The sequence below is a fragment of the Diachasma alloeum genome, unplaced genomic scaffold, assembly GCF_001412515.2.
Source record: "Diachasma alloeum isolate Michigan unplaced genomic scaffold, Dall2.0 Dall_scaffold_00176, whole genome shotgun sequence".
Taxonomy (NCBI): Eukaryota; Metazoa; Arthropoda; class Insecta; order Hymenoptera; family Braconidae; genus Diachasma; species Diachasma alloeum.
Window position 1 is genome coordinate 1,542,184 of NW_021680342.1, and position 18,682 is coordinate 1,560,865.

At 44.0% G+C, this 18,682-nt stretch overlaps 3 protein-coding genes across 3 annotated transcripts in view; 2 read left to right on the top strand and 1 right to left on the bottom strand.

The window, feature by feature from the left end:
* Positions 1 to 187: 187 nt before the first annotated feature.
* LOC107036054 (smad nuclear-interacting protein 1) lies at positions 188 to 2,052 on the top strand. Its single transcript, XM_015253779.1, has 2 exons — positions 188 to 1,081; positions 1,609 to 2,052. The coding sequence occupies exon 1, from the start codon at positions 224 to 226 to the stop codon at positions 1,079 to 1,081; it is 858 nt and encodes a 285-aa protein (XP_015109265.1). The 5' UTR covers positions 188 to 223; the 3' UTR covers positions 1,609 to 2,052.
* The window catches only part of LOC107036063 (proto-oncogene tyrosine-protein kinase ROS), a 25,020-nt gene continuing 8,386 nt past the window's right edge, over positions 2,049 to 18,682 (bottom strand). The window contains exons 3-10 of the mRNA XM_015253793.1: positions 16,049 to 16,108; positions 15,878 to 15,968; positions 13,351 to 13,583; positions 12,242 to 12,484; positions 11,616 to 11,763; positions 4,602 to 10,508; positions 4,201 to 4,254; positions 2,049 to 3,315 (exon numbers count right to left, since the gene is read on the bottom strand). Of these exons, the coding sequence (XP_015109279.1) occupies positions 2,600 to 3,315; positions 4,201 to 4,254; positions 4,602 to 10,508; positions 11,616 to 11,763; positions 12,242 to 12,484; positions 13,351 to 13,583; positions 15,878 to 15,968; positions 16,049 to 16,108 (7,452 nt within the window). The 3' untranslated portion in view covers positions 2,049 to 2,599. The remainder of the gene's footprint in view (positions 3,316 to 4,200; positions 4,255 to 4,601; positions 10,509 to 11,615; positions 11,764 to 12,241; positions 12,485 to 13,350; positions 13,584 to 15,877; positions 15,969 to 16,048; positions 16,109 to 18,682) is intronic.
* On the top strand, positions 14,752 to 15,864 carry LOC107036044 (cAMP-dependent protein kinase catalytic subunit 1-like). Its single transcript, XM_015253768.1, has one exon. It carries the CDS (start codon positions 14,752 to 14,754, stop codon positions 15,862 to 15,864), a length of 1,113 nt encoding a protein of 370 aa, XP_015109254.1.

Genomic DNA, 18,682 nt, shown 5'->3' on the forward strand with positions numbered 1-18,682 from the left:
AAAAATTCTGAGTTTCCTTTCAAAAAGAGAAATTTCTAACAGTTTCCTCATAATTTATTCACCGAAAGATTAGATTGACCCGTCAGTTTCAAAATGATTAATTCCTGCGTTCAAACGGAAGTGGTCGGTGCGCATGCTCCGCAGTTAACCATGAGAATCAACCCCAAACCCCCAGTGGCCCCGCACAAATGGCGTTCACACTCCAAAACAGTGTTAGTGCATAATGGCAGGTGACAGAAGTCCAAATCGTGACAGATCTCGTCGTCGAGAAACTCGGGAGAATCCTGATCAAAATCGTCGCGACAGAAATCGAGAAAGATTTGAGGAGAAATCGCGCAATGACAGATCAAAAAGACGAGATCGTTCTCGCAGCAGATCGCGAAATAGGGACGACGACAACAGGCCTAGAAAATCAAAACACGAAAGTAGGGAACATAACCACAGAGCGCGAGATAGAGATGATCATTCAAGAAAATTTGATTTCAGTAATTCAAATGTAAAGAAAGAACCGTCACCAGAGTGGGGTAAACGTGTGCCTAAGGAGGAGAAGGATAGTAAAAATGCAGGTGACAAGGAGAAACCGAATTTTGCGTTGTCGGGGAAGTTGACGGAGGATAGAAATGCGATAAATGGTGTTGTTATTAAGTACTCGGAGCCTGGGGACGCGAGGAAGCCGAAGAGACGGTGGCGATTGTATCCGTACAAGGGGGAAAAAGAGTTACCTATCATTCATATTCACAGACAGTCTGCTTATTTGATGGGGAGGGATAGGACTGTGGCGGACATTCCTCTGGATCATCCCTCTTGTTCTAAGCAGCATGCTGCACTGCAGTTCAGGCTGGTGCCTTTCAAGAGGGAGGATGGCTCCACGGGGAAGTGTGTCAAGCCTTATTTGATCGATCTGGAGTCGGCTAATGGGACTTTGGTCAATGATGTCAAGCTGGAGGCGAGGAGGTATCATGAGTTGTTTGAGAGGGATGTCCTCAAGTTTGGGTTCAGCTCGAGGGAGTATGTTCTTCTCCATGAGAACAGCAAGGATGAGGCTATGGATGATGATTTCATAGCTCCCAATGAAACTTAGGTAATTGTGGATTTAAACATCTTTTTTGTGGATTTTATTTTATTCTTTGGACTTTGTTCAGTCGACTCTAGGTGTTTGTAGGGTATAAATTAATATGAAAGAGGTAGCTTCGAATTTCATGTAAAAAGCAGTGAGAATTGTAAATTTCAGTTCAATTATTTCATGTAAATTAATACAACTTCGTAGAACTCGGTAAATATATTCTTGAATTTTGGATTAATTCAGTCACTCGTTTCACTCAATGTCACTATCTGAAAATTACTAGTCGCTTGTCCATGAAATTTCATTTTTTTCTGACAATGTACACAATTTTGTCATTTGTGAGTTGTTAAATAATTTGTAAGTCTCGTTCAAAAATCATGAGAGGAAATGAGTAGCATTCAGCATATCATAAATATTTCAGGGTAACTGAATAAACCCCTGGGGTTAAGATAGAAATTTAACGGATTCGTAAATATCTTGAATTCTCGAATTTTCTGCATCTGTTTTGTTGAAGTAATTTTATTTTTTGGTAATTTTTGTTGCAGGAGGATGTGAATAGTCATAACAGCGGACTGGAAAATATAAACTGAATGTTAATTTTTTGTATTGTTGAACATTGTGAGCCCACTTCACTATTGGTAAGCTTCTGAGGCGTTTCGTTTGTTGATATTGTCTTCACTTGTGTAAAATTTTGAGACACGTCCCAATCAATCCTGAATACTGTAGTCTGATAGAATGATAGAATCAGGAGAAGAGTTCAATTATTTCAGGCAATAATTCACTTGAAAGTGAGAGAAATTGAAATAGCATGAGCACAATTGCATAAATAGAAAAATAAATTTCTAATTCAATCTTTTACAGTGCAAAACTCGAAATATTTATGACAAAAAAATGAGTGACTGAGTGATGCACTAATAACTGTACTTGACAATTATCAATAGCTTATATCAAAGAATTTGTATAAAAATAAAGAAGAATAATGTGATTAACTGACAAATGTTTATTCTTTGGTCAACAATTATCTTCTATGTACATTACAGTAAGTCATGACCATTACAAAACTGAGCGCATTAGGAAGACATTAATCTACATTCACATGACTGTAAAAGAAAAATTGGAAGATAGATAAAATACTTCGTCATTTAGAAAAAAAAAATGAAGACGACAATAAATTTACATAATTCTTCTCAAATTATATACATCATTATAAAAATCTTAATCTATTTTTGATCCCAAATTTAAATATTCGTGTGATAAAAACCTATCTACAGTACAACTCTCATATCAAATTCGTGTCATTGTTTGTTCTTTACATATAAAACTTAACAAATTTATACAATTTACGATGAAAATAAATACGTTGGCTCTTAAAAATTAAAAAACTAAATATAAATCCAGCCTCATTTAATAAATACAATAGGAATTACAAGGATGAAAATTGTTTGCCCTAGAATTTTACATAAATAAAATGTGGCAAAGTGACAATAGACTTATAAATGATAATGAAAGAAAGGCACATTATCGAGATATCCCGGATTAATTGACTCTAGTTGAATCGGTATTTACATTTGTATACGTGACAATATTGAGACCAGAATCCTCAAACCCAGAGCTCTGTCTCAACAAATTCAACAGCGAACTATTTATAGTTATATTGGCTTTTCCATTCAACGTGTGTGTTTTGTGCAATCTTAATGTCGAATTATTATCCCTAACGCTACTCAAGTCATTTTTCAACGTAACACTCGGTTGAGATTCTAGGACAGACGAACTTGGCCTAGTGGAGGGTAATGCTCCACGAAGGGAGGAGATTGACGAGCTGAGTGAATTACAATTCCTCTCATCAGCACTCATTTCCGCTCCCTCATCGGTTTTGCGCTTCAATTTAGCTCTCTCACTCAATGCTGCCCTCAAATCAGTGGGCAGGGCTGATATAACTAGTCTTGGATTACTCAATGCTTGACTTTTTTCAGCCACTGAAGCCAGCGATCCTATTTTTGATAATATACTGTCCAAATGTTTTCGATCGTCTGGAGATATTCCGGCTATACTGCCAATTGGTATCGACCTTGGCACCTCGTATTCGTCTATTACAGTCTCTCCAATAGTGCCTGGAGCATCTGCTATTATCTCGAGGTACTTGGGCACGTCCACCTCTGTGGATAATTGAGTGGCAGTCGTTGTTGTTGAGTCCTGGAGGAAGGGCTTCATGTCTCGACTGCTTTCGGAGCTACTCGACTTCCATGAATTCCCTGGTGAACGAATTATGTGACGTTAGAGGTTGTGGGTGAGGTGGAAGTCATGTAAAAATATTCAGTCGTAATGCCCCGAGTGCTTCAAAATTGTCGATTTTTTTGTATTTTTTGCCAAACTTTCCCCACTCGTTGATATGCAGGACAACTTGAGGAAAATTTTAGACAATTTCGATGCCCGAGGGGCATTCGGCTGGATTATTCCCCCCATCTGAATTGCCAACCAATAGGAATGCAGTATTCGACGTTTTAGCTGGATAAACAACGATATTCTCATTCAAATTTAAAGTATTGCTGAACAAAACGAGGAATGAGAGGAGGAAAATTATTGTTTCATCGATAAATTTGCGCAATTGAAAGTACAATTATTGTAAATGAATGTGGTGTGATCCGAGGAAGTGATGTTACCAGTGTTTTGAGGAATGAGACTGGAAGACTTCGAAGGCGGTGATTCTTCATTGGAAATGCATGGTCCACCCATTCTCATCTTTTTTAGTAGAGAGCCGTGATGTTCGGCATCCAGTTTCAAGTTGTCGTTAATAAAATTAAGTTGACGTTCTCACACTTCACTGTATTATTTGGTAACCTTTTCTCTATATTTTGGTCAACAACATCGAGAGAATCTCCTCCAAATCTATCCATTTTGACACTTGAGTTTCGTCCACGTGAACTTGAACAGATTACTTCCGAGTTCAATCGGGTTATCCTTTGTTTATCGATAACTGGTTACCATGCAACAAATTGGGAATTACCGAAAAATTGACGAAATAATCCTACCCCCACTCCACCGCAAAACGCCAAACACTGCATTTCTATCGGGTGGCAATTCAGTCGGGGGAATAATCAATGTTAATCGATGATTTCGAGGGGTTCTCCTCAACCTACCTGAATTGTTATGATTTTGATTCTCGTCAGCAAAGTAAGCCATGTTAGACACGCCTGCAAGCACGAGCCATGCAATAATGGCCAATTTGAGTTTGAGAAGCACAATATTATATCATCAAAGAGAGGAGAAATTCCTAACAATAGAAATTTTCAAGTCGCCTACCCCGGAATTTTCTTCTGCAATCAATCCATCAATCAATTTCCTAACAATTCCCCATAAAAAAGCTTTCAAATCATTGAGAATTTCTCCCTCCAAAATTATTGTTATTAAATGAACAATGGCAACTGCATTATTCCTCCACAAATGATCTGAACCATCAAAACAAAGTCTCCAATAATTTCCACCAAAATCATGCATGAAATGCGACCGTGATAATTCCTGATAATCGAAAAGCACAAACCTCGTCTATTGGGATATTGCCCCGCCTGCACAGGAGTCAAAATAGCATCCGGAGTATTTTTCTTGAGGACGATGATCCTCTCCAAACAAGTCTTGAAACTGGGCCTGGCCTCAGCCTCGCTCCAGCAGCGTTGCATGAGGTCATAGAGTTGATCAGGACAGTTATCAGGCTGGGTCAGTCTCCCCCCATTCATCACATACTGCAGCACCTCCACATTACTCCTGGCAGCATAGGGCTGTTGGCTGAGGGTCGTAATCTCCCACATGAGTATTCCAAAGGCCCACACGTCGCTCTGCGTCGTGAAGACCCCGTCCATCAGGGACTCTGGAGCCATCCAACGAACTGGCAGCAAGCCCTCCCCCTCTTTCCTGTAGTAATCGTTCTTGTAGATATCCCTGGCGAGTCCAAAGTCCCCAATCTTGACCACTCGATTCTCACGATCCTTGGCAGAGACCAAACAATTTCTACAGGCCAAATCACGATGAACGAAGTGCAGTTCTTCGAGGTATCGACACCCCCTGGCAACATCCTCGCACATTGCGAGCAGATCCTGGAGCCTGAGGGCTTGAGGATCAGTGGGCGCGTAGTTCCTGCTATTCCTGAGATACGTCAGCAAGTCCCCTGCCTCCATGAGCTCCAGCACAAGTTGAGGCCCATCGATATCCTGGCAGACCCCAAGTAGTCTCAGCACGTGTTTGTGCTTAAAATGGCTCATCAGTCTAGCCTCCTGAATGAACTCTGTTTTCTCCTGGGCAGAGGCCCCTTTCCTCAGGGTTTTTATAGCCACAGGGGTAGTCCCTGGGCCATCGAGGCCCTTGGCCTCCCCCTTGTGCACCTCCCCAAAGGCTCCACTCCCCAAGAAGGCTATCCTCACTATCTGATCCCTTCGGATTTTCGGGAGGGACAGATCATCCTGGTCATTCTGCATGGACGAGGCGTAGAGAGCGTTCGATTGCACGAAATTGCCTCGAGGGATTTCCCTGAGAGTGGCCAGTTCCACGTCAGAAACGATGGGCGGAAGAATAGCTTTCTTCACTTCCTTCCTCTGTTTGTTGTACAGACACAGGAAGTAGCAGAAGCAGAGGAGAACGATCGTCACCACTGGGACACTCAGTCCCAGGACCAGCCCCAGATGCTGTTGTCCTGCCACTGTTGTTCCAATGGTATCAGTCAGATCAATCACAGCACTGGGTTGACTCCACCCCCCAAAGCCGTAAGCATTCTCCGCCTGAACCCTGAATCTGTACTTGTGATTCATCTCCCCGGCGATTATCCAGTAGTTATCAGTGCCATTGTAGTAGCTAGTCCACTGCTCGTGCTTATCGTGATCCCCAGGCTCTCCAACGATCTTCCCCTGGAGTCTGTACATCTTCACCTGGGAGCCATGGGCCTGCGCAGGTTCCCAGTTAATCTGATACACCGAGTTCCGAAGTTTCGTGACAGAGGGGACTCCAGGGGGGCTGGGAACGTCCCCGAGGGTTTGGAAGGTGAACCTGGCGTCTGTTGGCCAGACGAAATCCTCCTTGTATTTCGGATACCTCAGTATCAGTCTGAACTTGTAGAAGGTCTTCGATAGAAGCCCCTTGATGTGATAAACAGTTCTGTTCCTTTGGATTTCAACGTCAGTCGCAATCTGCCACTTCTCCAGGCCCACAGTCGTGAACTGGAGGATGTAACTGGTCGTCAGGTCAACGGTAGGAACCCAGGAGAGGTTCAGGGCGTTGATACTGGCTCCCATCAGCGTGAGATTGTTCGGCTCTGGGTACATGCTGACCACCTGGCTGTCACTCTCGCTCCAGACGTCAGAAGAATCCGCTGGAGACGCCCTGACTGTCACCACGTAATCCTGTCCTGGTACCAGAGGCTGGAGGGTCGTTGAGTACCTCCCAGCAGAGAAGCCAGCATTCTTGACCACCTGCTCTCCCTTCTGGCGAACCCCGTTCACCAGCTTGTCAGACTTCCAGTGGATTTCGTAACGAACAGCAGCAGCATTCAGGATCCTCGGGGGCAGCCAGTAAACCGCAGCTAGAGTTGGAGTTAACGCCTCCACTGTGACGTTCTCCGGGGCCGACGGGGCGCCAGGGGCCGTCCTCAGCATCACCGGGGAGCCGTGCTGGAGACTGGAAGCCTCCAGGTCTCTGTAATAATTACTCAGTCCCAATGTGAATTTGTAGAATGTGAATGGCTTGAGGCTCGACACTTCCACCTCCCTCTGGTACGTCTGAATCTTAATCCGTTCGTTGTCGCAGATCATCTGGTTGTTGACAGTGTCTTCTGCGCACTGGGACACGTAAACTGTGTACTGAACCCCTGGTAGATTGTACCTCCTGCACTGCAGGTCAGACTCCGGCTTCGGTAGTCTGATTGTTATGCTGTTAGCCTTCTTGGACACTTCAGAGACAGTATAGGACATCGGGTAAGGGGTCAAGCAATCCAAATCGGGGTACGGTTGGAGGGATCGTCCAATCGCCTTCAGTCCTTTGATGTTCGCCAGGTAGATTCGCTCGATCCTCTGTTCCTCGTCCTCCTGGTAAGGATTATTCTTCTTCACGAAGTGAATCTCGTCGTCCGCCCAGTTGTACCAGTAAATATTGAATTTATCAGCTGACAGGGATGAGGGCGGCAGTCCCCTGTTGAACCCTGGTTTTGCCACGGAGTCACAGCCGCATCCGTCGATGGCAGCGATGTTCAAGCCCCCGTCCAACGAGACCCAGTACATCACTGGGTTTCGGGGGTCTGTACTGTCCACTGTCATCACGTCCTTCACCGGCGGTCTGTCCGGACAACTGCAGTCCTCATTGTGATTGAAGAAAGGCCTCACGTTCTCCCCAGATAAATTCGACTGCATCACCATCCCATGATTGCCCTCTGTCACCTCAATCCAGAAGAGATCCCCGGTCAAAGGAGACAGCTCCAAGTTTATTATCCTCCTCTCACTCGTGATGATTCTCTCGAAGATGAGACTCCCCCCCTCCCAGGCGCTCAAATCCATCTTCATTATTCTACTCCCCCCGATTTTCCTGCGGGATTCCGCCCAGTAGAGGTTCCTCGCCACCCAGTCGACAGCCAGACTCGACGCAGTCCCATTCAACGACAGAATTTTCGTCGCATTTCGTCCCTTGAGGTCCGCAGTCACAATCTCCTGCATCTCGTTTATCCAGTAGAGTTTATTCTCGGCTGCTATGTACCTCACCTCGACCGCGATGTGTCTCGTCAGTGTCTCATTGGTCCCCAGGTCCAAGTCCGCTAATTTAACGGAGTCTGTGGTGGCCAGGAGAAGCTGAGGCACCGGATGCTCCATTCCCGTGGAAATTTCGATGACGTCTGAGAAGGGACCGGGCCCGATGTCTGTGAACGCTTGCACTTCGAAGCGATACGTCGTGTTTGGCCTCAAATTGTGGGAGATGTACTCCCTCGCGTCGTGGCCCACTTGAACCCCTTGACAGACGTGAATCTCGACGCCATCATCCAGGAACCAGCACCTGAGGGAGTACCCCTGGATCAAGCCGTTCTGGAACTCCGGGGGATTCCACCTGAACGTCACGAAGATATCGACGTCTTCGATTGTCGGTGCTCTGTAGTGTTCGACGAAGGCCCTGACGTTGGTGGGCTGGCTGGGAACGCTCTGGGGGGACCTCAGCATCTTCCTGGAGTGCGGAGCAGTCCCCCAATACGTAAAAGCCTTCACAGTGACCTCGAGGATGGAGTACGGCAGGATCTGATCTGAATTGTTGTACGGCAAACTCGTCTCCGTCGTGATTTCCGCGTTTGAGTTTGTGTTGATGTAATCCGCGAATTTGACTTCGTAGAAGACAGTTCCGTAGTTGATGTTGGTGACCGGCGCCCAGGAGACACTGAAGTTCCTCCAGGAGCCCTCGACCCTGATGCTGTCCAGTCCAACTGCATTCGGAATGACTGAGATGGTCTCCGACGTGAGGTTCTCCGGGTACTGATGCAGCGCTGGGTCCACCACAGCCACCATGTGCAGCCCTATCAGGCTGATGCCATTGATAACCGCTGTATTCTGCCCCGTTAAATCCCCGATCACGGCGTTTCTGTCGTCCTGGAGCCAGAGGAGGTGCTCGGAAAAATAACACAGAGGGCCCTGCATGTTCGGATGTTGAAGCGTTGAAACCCTCTCGGGGACGATCTTCTGGCTCATTGGGATCCTCTCGGAAGTGGGGGCTCGATAGACTATCGAGCCACTCTCGTAGCTCCGGACTATCCAGTAGACGAAACGATTCTCGGTGTCCAGGGTCAACCCCATTACTTGTTTGCCATTGAAGATCTCGTCCGAGTGGTAGTACCTCCTGTCCAGGCCGTTCAGTCTCGCCACTTCGACTGCGTGGCCTGTCGACCAGTAGAGATAAGCCTCTTGAGAGTCGATTATGAGCTCCTTGACAATTGCCAAGATCGACATGGGCTCCTGGTGCGTCCCATTGAGATTAGCCCTCGTTATAATCTGCTGCTTTGGATTCGCCCAGTAGAGCTTCTTCGCTATCCAGTCGACAGCCACACTTCCCACCGAGTTTATATTAAACTTGGTTTTCTGATGGCTGGTTATATTGTACTTATACAGAGCCGAGTTGTTCCCAACAATGTACAAGATATCCTTGTACCAGCTGACGTCGACGATGTGGTACTCGCTGTCGAAGTCTCTGAGACTCTCCCTGTGGATCAGCGTCTGGACATTCTCCCCGGTGACGTCGCTCTTCAGTAATCCCTCATCAGCGGACCAGAGAATCGAGGAGTGAGAATTCTCCCTGAGGGTCTTCCCCCGGAACTCCGAGGACCAGGGGCCCCTGCCGGCTTTCGTGTACGCGGCTGCTTTTATCGTGTACTCTGACTTCTCACGGAGGTTCTTGACAGTGTGCGACGAGCCTGCGATGTCGCGTTGTCTGATGGTGTGGCCAGTGCTCTCGTCCTTGATCTCGAGCTCGTACGACCAGTTCTGCCAGGCGCCCTTGCCCTGTCCACCCAGCAGGTGCGGCGCTTGCCACGAGACTTTGGCTCGTTCAGCGCCCAGAACTGCCTGAACTCCTGTGGGGGGGTTCACCGGGACCGGGACTGGCTGACTGGCGTCCATTAGGACGTTCACACTGACGAAGGAACCGTCCGATCTGTCCGGGTAGGCGTTGTGGAAGTACAGCTTCTGCCCTGCGTGGTAGCCCTCGGTTAGAACCTCTTCGCCGTTTGTCCAGTAAAAGAGACCATTCGCCATCGCCAGGGATAGAACGTTCTTGAATTTCGGCTGTTGCGTGTTCGATCGAAGGTTCAGGATCTCCCTTCCGTCCAGGGACACCGAGATAACGGTGTTCTTCGTGTGATCTGGAACTAAAAGCCGAAAATTCGTGTGGTCCACTGTGAAGGCCCCGAGATGCCTGTCCTCCAGCATCAAGTAAGGCTGGACCTCGTGCTTAATTCCATTGCTGATGTCCGCCAGATCTAATCGGAATAGTCCCCCCCGCGTGACCCAAAAAAGATAGCCATTGTACGGGTCAACCTCGATGTGGGACGGCTTGGTCATAAATCCAGCCTTTGCCACTGTCAAACCTCTTCCATCCAGCGTACAGCGCGCAATTTGCCAGACTGTTGTCGCGTGATTAACTTCACCTACTATGTATAAGTGGGAATTTAGCCAGTCGACTGAGAGGCTCAGCGGCTTGAAATTCGATTGGTCGGGACGGAGAATTACTTTCGGCTCGGTCGTTTCGAATATCGAGGTGCGGTATACGTGGCCCGTTGAGTCCGATAGGAATAATTGGGCTGAGGCCACGTGAATAGCTACGCCTCGAATTTTACTTGTTGCTCGGTATATCACGCTCGGCTCGTCCAACATGTCTGCACCTTGTTTTAGGACTACGTGCTCGCCGCCGAGGATCAGAATTGGTTGTTGAGTGTCTTTTACTGCAAAGGTGGAATGGAATAGGTGAATTAATCTCAAAACTCAGTTTTAACAGAAAAATCTAGTTAATTCGCGGAAAGTTCTACTGGAACAATTCCGCAGCTTTTGCAATAGAAACTATTTTGTAAAAATCAGGAGAATTTGATTCTTCTGTGCAACTTTTTTTATTGAGACATTTTCTATGCGCATTCCTCGTCGTAAATTTTCCAAGTTTTTTTCCAATTAATTTTTTTCTCCTCTGATTAACGTTCGGTCACTCGCTCAATGAATACGGCGCCGCACGTTTTCGTTTTTTTATATTTTCGCGTGTTTCACGACGCTTAAAAATTCTGAAATCATTAGAGTTCCTACCCAGCGGCGCTGCGCTAACCGTGCGACAGATGAAAGCTAACGGACGAGCGCGAGTAATCGAGGGGTAAAAAAATCAAATAAAAGAACTTGGAGAATTTGAATCGAAGAATTTCTACAGAAGGTTGTACAGAAAAATCAAATTCTATAACTATTTTCTGTAAAATATTTCCCATTGAACGAAATTTTGAAAACTGAAATTTTCATTGATAAGGTTTCTAGACAATTCAAAATGAGATTTAAAATTTTTTCACATTTTTCTGAGGCATTACTGCAATGTAATTTCAAAAATTGGAAAAAGTGCGGCACATCGCTCATAGCGCGACCAACGTAGTGTTAGGATTTCTTATAAAATATTTTCATGCGTGTATTCTTCACTGGTCGGAGTGAAAAATCTTAGTCTCTCCGTGCGTATTTTGTTTCTCCTGTTAAGATTCCTTTTAATTTTCATTATTACCCTATTTTTCGATCCAGAAACATAAGCTAAATTTTCCCATAAAAGCCCAAGTAAGTTCCTTAATTCACTATTCCACAACTTGGATCTTAATCGCATGATATTAAAACATCTCATTGAATTAATCACGAAATACTTCCAACAATGACGGATTCTAATCCGAATTCCCCGCGCCGCCGTTTCGAAAGCGAAACCTCTCCCTGCGCATTGCGTTTGTTCTGTTCTCCCCTCATTTATTTTTTTAGAAAACGAGTTCAACTAGACTTCTAGTCACCCTATTCTTCCAACCGTATATTTTTAATCATACCAGCTGGTTCCGATGGCGTAGTGATGTAAATAACTGCTGGTGGTCCATCGCCGATGGCATTCCTCATGGAGACACTGACCGAGTAATTCTGATTTGGTTTCAAATTTTGAAACATGTAGTGGTCGGTGTTGTCAGGCGCTGGAATATCCTGAACGCGACGATAAAACGAAAAACACCCATTAGGAATTATTTAATGAACCGCAAATCATCTCAGGCATTCCGTATTATCCCCTGTTAGAAGGAAAGACGAAGGGCAGAAACGCCATGCCAGAAACGCACAGAGTGAACTACTTGTCTGGTTCGGTTGTGTCTGTATTAGTGCATTCAATCCAATAAAAAAAATTATAGCCAGACACATGCAAAGCAATGCACAACTAGACAGCGTTAAATTAAATAATTCACAAAGCAGATTACCGAACCAGCATTCAGCGACTCGATGAATAGACTAAATCAAATTAATAAACGAGTGCAGCAAAAGAGTGTATTAACAGTAAGAAGAAGTGCGAAATGGTGAACTGAGGAGTTACATAAATGGCTACTTCAAAGACTACGAGAGAAATTCGATAGAGTACGTGAGGATTTATCGTTTGGGTTTTTCTTTTTCATTTTTCTGGCGTGGCGTGTACCTTGTTAAGGGAGTCGTTGTTAGCCCCTTGTAATTGCAATACATAGGATAATAATGGACCATTGGGAAATGGGCCAGGTTCCCATGATACAGAGACACGGTAACTGTCTACTGCTGCTGCTCTTACAATTACTGGTGCTGAGGTCGGTCTACCAGCTGCCAATGTCAATATAACAACACTTGGAGCTGATACTATTGGCTCAGGATTGTGCTGGGATGATTTTAATAGCAATGCTACGCGAAACTGAAATCAGAGTCGATAGAGATGATGAAAAGAGTGGTCTATTATTGCTGAATTTAAGTATCTTTTACAGTCCAAATGATTGAAATTGTTTAAAACTTCGGAAACCTCATTGTTTTAGGCATGGAATCGACTTCTGGTATTTTTATGAATGTGGATAAATTTTTTACGACTCCGAACAAATGATTTTTATGGCGGAAAATCGATTGGTTGTGAATTATTTATCGGAATTTTCGAAAAGTGCAATTTGGTAATTATTGCATGAATCTTCGTCCTAAAGATTCTAATTTTTAATCAATTTTAAATGAACTTTCACGTTTTTTTCAGATTTTTTAAAAAAGAAAAGCATTTCACTGGAGAAAAAATAGCCGAAATATTTGGATATCCTTAACGCGATCTTCAGAAAATTCTATTGGATTTCAATTGCCAATTATATTAGTTTTTCGCCGATTCTGTTGGGAAGTTCCGTAGCTTTTCTGATTTGCTTTAATACGAAATCATTTATGGAAATAATCAATGAATATTAATCTTTGTATCTAACTTATTCTGGGAAGATATTTTCGATAGAGAATTGCGCGACGTAAATTTTCAGTCATTTTCCCTGCATTTTTATTCTTCTCCCTTCAAAAAATAAATTTAAAAAATGTTGGAAATTGTAGCCGAAGGATATTTATAGAACGACGAAAGATAAAAGTCTGTGGATTTTTTATATGCAATATTTTCTATTGAACTTTCCCATAGAATCTGCATGGATTTTTCAATAGAAGTGTAATAGAAATCCAATGGAATTTCCCGACGAATGCTCTAGATGTTATTGAATTGTACGTGTTGGGATTGATAGAAATGGAACAAGATCTTATGCTACTCACTCTGTATTTGGTATAAGGTTGAAGATTCTCAACTAAAATCTGATCATCCTCCCCCCACGACTGATTTCTGCAGTATTGCCACGTTTCTGCGAGCTCTTCGTACCTCCATTGCACCAAGTAAGAGATACCAATAGCTCGTCTTTTGATATCAACGCCTTTCCACTCGAGTCTCAGAGACGTTGCCGTCAATGAGTCTGCCACGAGGGCCGGGGCCGGTGGAACGCCAATTTCCGCTGAAAAAGTAACAAAGCATCGCGTGTCGTTCATTCCACGTTTCCTGTTTTCTCGAAAACACTCTCTCTCGCACATCATTCCTCCGAACTTCCTCGACGAAGTCGAACGTATCTACCGCCGAGTTTCATTCAATAATTTCAATTCCAAAATTTCATTCATTCACGAAAAAAACAATCAAAAAGTGGAATAGATAGATCACAGGAGTAGGAATTGAAGAAATCAATGGAAAAATGGGGATGGATCATTTTATTTGAATTCCCCCGACACTTGTTAATGAGCGAACAGCGAGTAATCAATAGTTCTATCAATTTCCGGCAACTTTGATCACATCAACTCGTTAATCTTATTCACGCGAGATCGAATGCGCGCCTCGCGCGCATATTAACACGATAGATCGATTAAGCGATTCACCGTTCTCATTCCCAATATAATATTCTCCATTCTAATGCAATTCACATTAATCAAGAGGATGGAAATTGAATGATTGATGCACTTTGGAACCGGATATCGAACATTTTCAGTGACAAATAAGAAATATTGTTATTGATCTCCTGTTCATTATAGAGAAGAGAGAGTATTGAGCGTGTGGTAGACTTGGTATCAGAAAGGCCGCACACGTGAGGGGGCACCACTAAATTCTCTTGCCTAATAACTCATCCATTGCAAATATTGCCACCTTTGGCATCAAAATAGGATCCGCCAAGACAGTTGGGAGAAGAAAAAAACAGACAAGTACAGAAGATGAGACGAAATGAATGAATTGAAAAGACCGAAACCGATTGATTAATTCGAATGTCCCCAGACACTTGTCAGTGTGTGGGCAGCAAGGCCTCAGTGCCACCAATTTCCGCTACATAAACATGAAACAAAGAGTCTCGTGTCGCTCATCCAACATTTCTCATTTTTCTTGTAAAAACACACATTGTCCCTCTTAACGTATCTCGCACTCCGATCATTTTGAGGAAACGATTCATCAGTATAATTGCGAGTCCCGTGTAGCCTTAACTGGATAAATGATTTCACCTACTCCAATCACAAATGGCTCCAGCAGTGACACACTCGCAATTTTTTTATATATTTCGCCATAACAATGGACTATCGCCGGTTCAATTCTGATGTAGTGGCTGTATTCAGGCTTAATCCCATCAACTTGAAAAGCCAATCGTTATGAGATCAAGTGCGCGGGCAAATGGCAGCCCCAAGAGTGGAGGCAATTCTCGAGGGCCAGGATCTCTTTCTGTCCGGAAACCGAGCTTCTGCGAGTATCAAGCCATTCTCGATGGACTGAAGGTCTCATTCAACAAGAGATGGAAAGCCAGTAAGCACAAAAAGGGGAATGAAGCATTCGATGATTTCGAGAGGGTGCGGACACTGGGGACTGGTGCATTTGGAAGAGTTCTACTCGTCAAATACAAACCCACGTCCCAGTATTACGCAATGAAGACTCTGGAGAAGGAGAAAATCGTGAAGATGAAGCAGGTTGAGCACACACTGAACGAGAAGAAAGTGCTTTATGCAATCAAGTACCCCTTTGTCGTCTCCATGGAGTTCTTCTTCATGGATAATTCATTCATATACATCGTATTACCGTTCATAAACGGCGGTGAGATGTTCTCGCATCTCAGAAAAATGGGAAAGTTTGACGAAAAGTTGTCGCAGTTCTACGCAGCTCAAGTGGCGATGGCTCTGGAGTATCTGCATTATTGTGGACTCGTTTATCGAGATCTCAAGCCGGAGAATATTCTACTGGACCAGGATGGCTACCTCAAACTGACGGACTTTGGCTTCTGCAAGATGATTGAGGGAAGGACCTGGACATTGTGCGGAACTCCCGAGTACCTGGCGCCGGAGATTATTCTGTCCAAAGGATATGGCAAGTCTTGCGACTGGTGGAGTTATGGAATTCTCATTTACGAGATGAATGCGGGATATGCGCCGTTTTACTCGCACGATCCCATGAGGATTTACGAGAAGATAGTGTCGGGAAAGTTCAAGTGCCCTAGTCACTTCAGCGACGATTTGAGAGATATTTTGAGGAATATTCTTCAAGTAGACCTCACGAGACGCTATGGAAACCTGAAGGATGGCCCCTTGGATATTAAACGACATTTGTGGTTTCGGGATATCAGTTGGGATCAAATTTACAACCGGAAAGTTGAGCCCTCTCATGTTCCAAAGTGCAAAAATGCCGGGGATGACAGCAACTTCGATCGTTACGACGAGGAGGAGATTGTTGTTGGGTCTGAGGATCGTTACGCGGAGGAGTTCGCGGATTTTTGAGGTGCTCACTTACCTTTGAGCTGCTGGAAGTAACGGTTGAGAGCGTCGTGGCATCCCAGGACGCAGTAGAGCTCCTTCGGCGGCAGGAGCTCTTGTGTACCATTCTGCGCAGCAATGAATTGAGGGTTCAATGAGAGTTGTCTATCAATTATTTATTGTAATAAATCTATTGTTAAGTACTCACGCAAATTGTCTGACAACTCGTCTCGAGTGCCTGTTCCCATGCTGCGCAGCCTTTCGTACACTTGAATTGAGAAACAAAAGGATTTAATTAGAGAAATTTCAATGGGGAATCACCATGAGGTAATTATAAAGAATTTGAGGATTCAATTGGAGGGAGTATTTCATTAATTCGGAAGCAGCTGGAGTCGTCACTCCACCGAGTTTCATCCACTGTTCTTGTATTATCCCTCCAGACGTTAAATGATGGATGACATCGTTTGCCCCAGCTATTCTCCTTTCCCCACCGACTTCCGTACTTCAGAATTCCCGATACATCCATTTCATCGTTGTCCCATTGTTGGAGTTATTTCTGTTCTTAAAAAAATTATTTTTTCTTCTCCGTCTTCTCCTCAATTTCCTACCAACTGGCCCGATGACGACACAAGCGAGTCTCGCGAGTTATGAACCCCTCAGTCGCTCATTGAACTAGACTACGAGGAATTTCTAGGCGAATTACGTACGTAGGAGTTTAATCCGTTCTTTTCATCAACTCCACGAGATTCATCCTCGCGTATTTACTGGTTGTGAAAATATCGTATCAGGGAAGAAAACAAAAAGAGCGGAGGAACGACGGGTCTTCTCAGCTTTGTCCGGAAATAAATACCACGAAATAACACGTTCGTGATATATAATGACCGGATCGTGACATAATTCATTCGAGTTAGCCGCAAATGAAAGCATAATTTTTTAAGACGCTACCCGTCAACTACAACCGAGTGTACCAACCAGTAATGGTGGCACGTGCCTTTAGGGGGTATTATAACGCCTACGTTCATAAGATACGCTACATCTTTTTAACTAACACATTAAAAATGATAACGTTAAAACATTCATGCGTGTTACATGGATTTGCGAATGGCTATTGGATCGATGTGGACGTGAGGAAGTGGATTGTTATCAATTTTTTAAGGAAGAATTTATTGCTTTGGAAAGGGGGGGGGGGCAATTGGGGGAAAAACGCAGCAAGTTTTTAGTGATGGAAAATCATTTTTGTCACTGCTGCTGCGTTGACTTTGTGGCGAAATGTGCCTTTTCGATTACTTGTAAATGGAAAGTATTTTTTGACCCGTGGGAGGTGTGGTAACCGAAGCCGAAGCCGAGTGGCCCGCCCAAGGGCCAAAGAACACTTCCCACGAATGTCGAACTCCATCTTTCGTCACACTGCCCGTAAAACCGCGTTTGACGGACACGAAGTGTCCGTAGAGCGTCGTTTTACGGATATTGTGAAGAAAAATTATGTTCGTCACTCGGCCGAAAACAATTTTTCCCACTCGTGTGATTGCATTCCTCGGCTTCGCCTCGGTCTGCAACACTCACACTCGTCAGAAGATTTTTTAGACCTTGTGACGAAAATAGCTATTTCATCCCGCATAGAAAAAAATATTACACGGAGAGAAATTTTCTAGAAACATTCTAGTACGAGCACTGGAAGAAATCACAATAGATCGGCTGTGAAAAATTCTAGTGCAATTAAGGTAATATTTCAGGGGATTCCTGTGAAATTTTCACAGAAATGCGAGGAAAAATTCACGTTTTCTACAATAAAATTTCGAGTGCCGGCACTCGAATTTTTTCCTAGCCGTACAAGAATGGAGAAAAATTGATTATGCGTATACCAGAATGTCACATGGACTTGATAACTATTGTTGATTATTATTTGATATTCAGATTAAACATCTTGGGCAATCGAGATCGCCATGATTGCATATAATTGTCAACAGCATGAAGTAATGGCTCATGAAGTAAAGGTCATATTGAAAAATTCGCATAGGTCATATGTCACAAATTCGTGAATTATTCACAAGAAAAACCTACTTTTTTCATAAATTTCCGTAGTTTTCGCGTTTAATAAATCAAAAATTACGAAATTTTCGCATTTTTAAGGAACAAACCCTGTCGATTTCTCCTAAAAATCATTCACTACTTGTTTCGATTCCCTCTAACAACTTCCTCTCTAGCGACACAGCAGATATTCTCTTGTTTCTAAATTTCCATTTATAAAATACTAAAGGCAATTAAGATTTCGCTGTTTATTCAGTGCCTCCAATCGTCAACAGAATAAAGTAATCAAGGAAAAGAAGGGTGCGAGTGTTGAAAGGAGTGTTGACTTTTGAATTGGTACAGAAGCACTTGTGGAACGCTCGAGTGGTTCGAAGGACACGCCCTTCGTGCATCGTTTAGCCAGTTGGTTAGAAAAGTGCATGCTACAAACGGTAACATTTGCCAGGAGGACTTCACCGTGGCTTGTCTAGACTAAATACTTCTTTTTTTTTTTCAAAATTCTGTTGATCGGCGCCACCACAAGTGCCTGCCACTCAAGCAGCATTATTTAAATAAATACCAGTATTGGGTATTTCATTGGTATGTAACGATGTGTGGGCCCTCTGCTATCTGCCCCGAGAGCTCGTTGATCTCCGGGGGTATCGCACCAGGTCAAAACCGAGAGTAGGGTTGACCGCGGAAAAGCGGGAGATGATAAACAAGTACCAATAAATTATTTTGAGTAGTACTAGTTTCTAACCGTCACACTCCTCAGATATTCCGGGAGAGTGATTTTGATAAAAAGGAACGGGGAAAGCGGTTAGAACAGGGGGGC